This window comes from Sinocyclocheilus rhinocerous, unplaced genomic scaffold (genome assembly GCF_001515625.1).
Source record: "Sinocyclocheilus rhinocerous isolate Xijiao unplaced genomic scaffold, SAMN03320098_v1.1 scaffold2189, whole genome shotgun sequence".
Taxonomy (NCBI): domain Eukaryota; kingdom Metazoa; phylum Chordata; class Actinopteri; order Cypriniformes; family Cyprinidae; genus Sinocyclocheilus; species Sinocyclocheilus rhinocerous.
The window spans coordinates 56,496-64,187 of record NW_015645558.1 but is presented as its reverse complement, the minus strand read 5'-3'; the positions used below and the strand labels follow the sequence as shown (position 1 = coordinate 64,187).

The window sequence follows — 7,692 nt, the reverse complement described above, 5'->3', positions numbered from 1 at the left end:
TTCGAATTTTCAGTTCATCAAAAAATTATTGAGTTTCTTGAGCAGCAAATCAGCATATTAGAATGATTTCCAAAGGATTGTGTAACACTGAAGACTGGAGTAATGATGCTGAAAATTCAGCTTTGCCATTACAGAAAAATTTAATTAAATACCTTTTAAAATACATTCAATTACAAAGCGTTTAATTATAATAGTGTTTCACAATATTACTGTTTTCTTTCGAAAACATTCAAAATTCAATAAATAAACATTTCAAAAATAAATGAATAAGTTAAAAATAAAGTAACAACCCCAGAGTTTTAAGTGGTAGTGTATATGCTGTATATAAAATATAGAACAGCTCCAGTCAAGCCATTGTCACATCACCGGTTCCAGGAACTAGCATTATAGTGAAAATTGATGATCTTTAGGTTTTCTTAGAATCCAGATGACAACAAACACAACATCTCTCTATTCTCTTTGAAGCTCCACACACACACACACACACACACACCACTTTGCATCTTTGATCCGAGCCTCTTGTTGGCTCATCACGTTTTCCTCCTCGGATCAAAGCGCATGTTGAGAGACTTGGACAGAGTCCATCGCACACAAACAGTCAATAAGCATTTCCAGCACTTACTCCGCTCTCCAGAATGAAGTGCCAGAAGACACCTGAGTCCTCCGGAATATTCAACTTCAACTATCTCTATCAAATCAGGACGAGTTCTCACTCTACATCTGAAAACAGCCAATGTTAGCAGCATTTTATTATGTAGTTGCTTCTCCTGTACTATAATGGGATTATTAAAGGCCCATATTCACACCAAGAACAATAACTAAGGACGGGCCATTGAATTATTAGAAAATAATGCACACCCGAGGTGGCGATGCAGCCACAACGCGAAGCTGAGTCATTTGTATCCAATTATCTGCTATATTTATTTGCTTGGTCACTGTCTTTGTGGCTAGTTACCACGGGATGTCAATCCCGTGGCAAAAACAGAGAAACAAATAGGGACATAATTAGCATAGCTGCTGTTCCAGGACGAGTTCTCACTCTAAATCTGAAAACGGCCAATGTTAGCAGCATTTTATTATGTAGTTGCTTCTCCTGTACTATAATGGGATTATTAAAGGCCCATATTCACACCAAGAACAATAACTAAGGACGGGCCATTGAATTATTAGAAAATAATGCACACCCGAGGTGGCGATGCAGCCACAACGCGAAGCTGAGTCATTTGTATCCAATTATCTGCTATATTTATTTGCTTGGTCACTGTCTTTGTGGCCTTTTCTGTTGTTTCTCTTAGAATGATTGCACACCTTAGAACGCTCGTCAGCCAATCAGAGTCAAGCATTCAACAGCCCCGTAGTATAAAGTTTTAATAATCGTTCAAATTCTATGAAAACAGTGAAACTTACACCACAACCGCAACGATGAGGACACAGAGGAACGATTTCATTGGAATAACTTTTAGAGCGTTTTTTTTTTCCTGGGGATAACGATAGAAACATTGACAGCCAATCAGAATCCATCCTGCTTTAAAGAGCTCGAGAATTTTAAAGCAGCAGGAACACGAAGAAACCTGACGACCACTGTTTTGTGCTGCAGACATAATTCAATAGACTACTTAAAAGTGCTGTATGTAGGATTGACAGCGAGTGGTTGAACTAGGTATTGCAGTCAAAATTCAAAATATTGGAGAGGGTTTTTTTCACCCGGCCGCTCCTCCCCAGACTTGAGGCACATGCAGGTTGCCAGATTGACGACACCAACAGGAACGAGCGTACTTGACGATGAATGAAATGAAATACGCTGTGTTTTCCGCCAACTGGCAACCCGGGGTGCCGAAATACAATTGGGTAAATTGGCAGTGGGCGGGTTTCACAAACCAAAACAGAGACCGACATTCCGGCCCGGAACACACATTTTCAAAGGAGAATAACTGACTGTTTTTCAGATAAACAAGTATGTTAACTTAGCATGTTTCTTAAATATCTGCAAACATATTATGGTATTTTTATGCTTTAGTAGAGTCAAAAACTTACATACAGCACCTTTAAGTAATGAAAATCTCACAGAGTTTAAAAAAAGATATGAACAGAATTGGCAAAAATGTATACAGCGTGATGTAGTTACATTACTTACCGAGCTGTGCTGAGACCACAGACAGAATATTTTCATGTTATGAATGACCGTATCTTACTTGCAGGGATATTTGAGATAACTTAGTTGAGCGAGCAACCTCATCTCAGGATGGAGGACATGTCCAGTTGTCCATCATCTGCAATATGCATATGCAGACCTGTATGGCAAGCCGTTTTAGCTTAAAATAATCCCAGTGTTACTCGTCGTAATTGCATTTTTACTAGTAACAATTATGATTAGAGAGCTCTCTAATTTAGTTCTTACTAGTAACAATTATGATTAGAGAGCTCTCTAATTTAGTTCTTACTAGTAACAATTATGATTAGAGAGCTCTCTAATTTAGTTCTTACTAGTAACAATTATGATTAGAGAGCTCTCTAATTTAGTTCTTACTAGTAACAATTATGATTAGAGAGCTCTCTAATTCAATTCTTACTAGTAATAATTTCAATTAGAGAGCTTTACAAATGAATTTTTACTAGTCATGTGTCTATTGACTTCCATACATTTTTAATTATAGAGCTCTACAATTGAAATTTTACTAGTAAGTATTACAATTAGAGAGCTCTACAATTGCATTCTTACTAGTAACAATTACAATTAGAGAGCTCTCTAATTTAGTTTTTACTAGTAATAATTCCAATTAGAGAGCTCTCATTTAATCAGCTCTCTAATTGTAATCCTTACTAGTAAGAATTGAATTATAGAGCTCTCTAATTAATTGTTACTAGTAAGAATGCAATTGTAGAGCTCTCTAATTCAATTACAGAGCTCTCTAAACTATAGGCTACTCTTTATTTTCATTTTTGTGATATGGACCTAAGGGGTCTGAAATAAATAAACAATAATATTAATAATAATATAAAGGTCTGAATGAATGAAGTGATTAAATATTAAAACAAAACCTTTCCAAACTGTCATCTCATTCTTATGGTCATTCTGACACAATGAAAATGCTATCAATTCATGCTTATGGGGCCTTTATTTTGAATTGTATCACCACAGGCGGGATTTGGAAAGGCAAATGGGTGTTGCCGCAAATCTGTTTTTCATCTAATGAATAAAATTTTTTACTAGTAAGAATACAATTGTAGAGCTCTGTAACTAGATTTCTTACTAGTAAGAATTTAATTAGAGAGCTCTGTAATTACATTTTTACTAGTAAGAACTGAATTAGAGAGCTCTCTAATTGGTATTGTTACTAGTAAGAATGCAATTGCAGAGCTCTCTTATTGTATTTATAACTAGTTAAAATAGATTTAGAGAGCTCTCTAATTGGCATTGTTACTAGTAAGAATTTAACTGTAGAGCTCTCTAATTGAATTGTTACTAGTAAAAATGCAATTACGACGAGTAACGCCTGGAGTATTTTAAGCTAAAACGGCTTGCCATAGACCTGCATATAGCTTAAGACTGTAAGTCTTAGGCTAAGTTTCGCTCTCTCCTTCATCCTGACATTCAAACTCACCGATCAACCACATCTGAGCCATGAAAAATAAAGTCTAAATCTGCAGCATTGAAGAAACTCAACCTAAAACACTCAAACAATTTTTAAATATGTTACTATGGTAACAGGCGAGTTCAGTATTCTCAACTGAGGTCGATAAAAACAATATTTGGCATTCTGGCACGCAGAGATGATTTGGCATTCATATTGAAATTCAGCCTGCTCGATCTCTGAAGAAAAAAAAAACAATATACACAGCAAAACAGAGTAAGAGATGGAAAACAGAACACAGAAAATGCAGCAACAGGATCTGACAGATTGCAGTGTGTGCCATATTATGTTTTCTTCACAAGATGGAAATCAATCTCCTACTGCTTTCATACACATTCCGGACTTTCAATAAGAGGACTGTCCTCAGTTTCTCTTGCTCCAAGGCCACATATAGTGATCATTTCAAATAGAACATAGAATGTAATTCACAAACCCAATTATGACACACTGTAGCAATTTCTGACATAAATAGGATGTTCAATGAGAAACTGTAGAATGAGACTGGATTTTATTAATTAAGAGTTGATATGGAAAAAGAATGAAAGGGGAAGTTGGCCTCTATATAGTGTACATTTTTATAGGGGTATATTTTTGATTTCATGTTGACTTCCCCTGCCACCAAAGATAGTCAGAAGCAAAGGGAAACTGAAAATGTAATTGCTTTCAAGCATGTTGCCATGGAGGAAATTAGTCAATTCTAATGTTTCACAGTTTGCCAAGCACACATCCTTGCACCGTGATCCGATCTTGTGGCATGTGTGTTGTGAGGTTGTGTAAACTGGGAATTTCCGAAATATTTAAATGCGCAAACACTGGAACCATCAGTCTGAGGTCATGCAACAGTATGAGAACATTACAGATTTAATCATTTCAATCATCATGATGTTATTCCACACAATTGCTGCAAAACAAACAATTTTCCCTGATATCTTTGGCAGCAATTTTTTTGAATGCACCGTTTAAAATTATTAAAACCAGGCATATTATATAGACTTCTATAGCACACTCAATTTCTTGTAGTTTGTATTTTTGTTTTAAGAATTTATATGAATTTGTCACTAAAAACGCATGCCAATGCTAGAGCTCAGGTTGTATTTAATCCAGAATATTCCTTTAAAGTTGTCATGCGAGACTTTGTAATGCAGGTCTTGCTTTTTGTTTTTGAGTCATTAACATTCATGGTGCTCAATATTAGAAGCTGTCACACCTGTCAAACAGGGCTTCTGGGCTTCGCGTCATTTCCTTTGGAAAATCATTTCGAGTATTAAGTCAACAGAAAAAACATCTGCAAACAATTAACAGGCCTAATATCTACATGACATGAGTGACATCCTATTACTCAGAAATCTTGCTCATTTTAAATCCTATTAAACACCAAGATTTTCAAGAAACCTGCCAGATTTAGAGAATTCTTTATAAATCTTTAGAGAATTTCTTAACACCAAATTAGATAAAGACTGAAATGAATATAGGACTACCTGTATATCATTGATAAATACATAAATAGTTCGGATTAATTAGGATTTGAGAAGTATTCTTATGCTCAACCAGGCTGCATTTATTTGATAAAAAATAGTAATATTGTGAAATATTTGTTTTAAAATGTAATTGAGTTCGGTGATGCAAAGCTGAATTTTCAGCATTTTAATTTACTCCAGTCTTCAGTGTCACGATCCTTCAGAAATCATTCTAATATGCTTTTTATTCATTTACTTTTTTACATTTTATATTTCTTTGATAAATGGCATTTCTGTGAAATGAAAATCTTCTGTAGCATTATAAACGTCTTTGACACTTCTGATCAGCTTAATACATCCCTGCTAAATAAAAGTATCAATTTCTAATAAATTCTCAGAAATTCAGTCACTTGTTCACACAATAAAAACTCAACTCATTAGTTCACATATAATAACCTGGGCTTTATTGTCTGATTCATGTTTGAACGGTCACATATCTTTTTTCCCTTATTCAATATTTTTTCTTTTTTTGCCTCCATCCAAATCAGACTAGAAAACCCTTGGAGGAGGATGATTCAGTTCAGCCAGTGGACTGGGCATCGGAGATCCGAGCTCCGGACAAGTGTGTACCGCAGGACCGCGGTCTTGAGCCGGAGCATCCTCTTCATGGAAGAGACTGAGCAGGACATTCCCAAAGGAAGGCACAACCTTTAACTCGTTTTTTTTTCAGGCCTTGAAGTAGTACAGAGTCTGCTGGATTAATGCGTTTAGAGAAGGCGGCCAAGGAGATGACGTTCGTTTGGCATCCACTTGGTTAAACCGGAACGACGACTCGGATTTATCGGCCACTGCGCGTGACGTTTAGCAACAAAGAATGAAGTCTTCCGTTAACAAAGCGCAAAAGACGCTTCACCACAAGAACTGAAAAAAAACAACAACAAACAGAACGATAATAATGCAAAACAAGATACAAAAATAACTAATATAAAAACGGGGACAAACCAAACAGTTTCCATCGTATGAAAAAGGAACTGAATTTATACAAAAAGCAGCAATATATCAACTAAAAAACAAACAAACAAAAAAAACGAAACAATAGTGCTGTTGACCGGAAGCATTGGAAGCTCCCAAAGTGAAGACTTCATCCCTTGTTTGTCTTGTTATTTTTTGGGATGATAAAAATGGAAGATTCCTATAACCACCTCCTTAAATTTGCCTTTCCATTAACCCCTGAACCTAAAGGGCATCGAACCCCGACACGTCCCATTCCTTCCAGAAGAGGAGGGGAAAATCATGAAATAAAAAAATAAAAATAAAACTGGAGAAAAAAAAATTGCATGATACCATCAATGTTCAATACGATTCAGTCGAACTTGAAAACAGAGGGGGAAATTTAGGAATCGGCAGCTACCTAAACACTTACAACACCACAGGAAACAACTGAGGGACACGGTTTACGAAATAAAAGCAAATAACGAACATAAAAAACCAAATCATTGTAAACACAGCACAATAAATAGGTAGAACAGCAGGTTTCCTCACCATGCACATGACTATTCACACACACACTCAACGTTTACCTCACACACTCCCCCTCATTCGCTTATTACTCTTTTTGATTCCCCAAGTGCAAAACATCAACTCAACGGTTCTGTATTCAAGTAGCATATATACAAGGGTGATGATGGTGGTGGGCTTTTACAAATACGTAGTTTCTGTACATCAAATATTAGCCATATTCATAATTTACACATCACTTTTCTTAACAGAAACAAAGTATATTTAAAAAAAATGACAAAGGGGCAAAAATAAAGATAAACAAGAGATGCAATTTTCTGTCACGTTCAGACAGTCGCTGTGGAAACCCCGAACCCAATTGGTGCACAGCACCAGAAGACTGGACTGGGCGGAAAAAAAGAACGACGCCCAGGCAGCGGTCACTACGTCACCTCCATGGCCACTGTGTTCTCCGCTATACTGTTGAGGGACTGCTTTTCCTGCTCGTGATTCTCCCTGTAAACAAACATGTAACGGATCAATAACCTGATAAACAATCCGATAAAAAGTGACTTGTATGAACTTGCGCAACTCATGCAACGTTTCCAACATTGCGCATTCACGTGCATGCAATGATGAGAGAGCAGTAAAGCAACCACAGACATTTAGATTTTTGTGAACAATGAGATTACATTTTTTTTCAATGAGCAGATTTATAATTTTCTTGCATTATTTTTCATTTATAGCTATTCAAATTTAAAGACTTAAAGGCACAATATGTAAGATTTTTTTAATTAAAATATCCAAAAACCACTAGAACAGTGTTATATATTTTGCTGACTTGTGTACTTACATTATCCCAAATGTTTCGAAGAATGTTTAAATCCAGAGAAATAAGCAATTTTAACTAGTGACACGGACCATCATTGTGTCGCCTGCCAATGACGTCATAACCCCTCGATTTCCGGTTTTGTTTTGTAGAAAACATGGAAACACCAAAAACGCTTTAATATGTTGTGCGTTTTAATAAACCGGTGATGACCGCACAGAGTACCATTATAACAGAACTTTCAAATGTATCTAGTATGATAAAACAGTGCTGCTTT

At 36.1% G+C, this 7,692-nt stretch overlaps 1 protein-coding gene across 3 annotated transcripts in view; it reads right to left on the bottom strand.

Moving 5' to 3' along the window:
• Window positions 1-5,530: 5,530 nt before the first annotated feature.
• Window positions 5,531-7,692, bottom strand: part of LOC107706605 (enhancer of polycomb homolog 1-like) — a 45,771-nt gene continuing 43,609 nt past the window's right edge. For all 3 annotated transcript variants that reach the window (XM_016510358.1, XM_016510359.1, XM_016510357.1), the window contains exon 14: window positions 5,531-7,102. In XM_016510358.1, coding sequence (XP_016365844.1) covers window positions 7,030-7,102 — 73 coding nt within the window. In that variant the 3' untranslated portion in view covers window positions 5,531-7,029. The remainder of the gene's footprint in view (window positions 7,103-7,692) is intronic.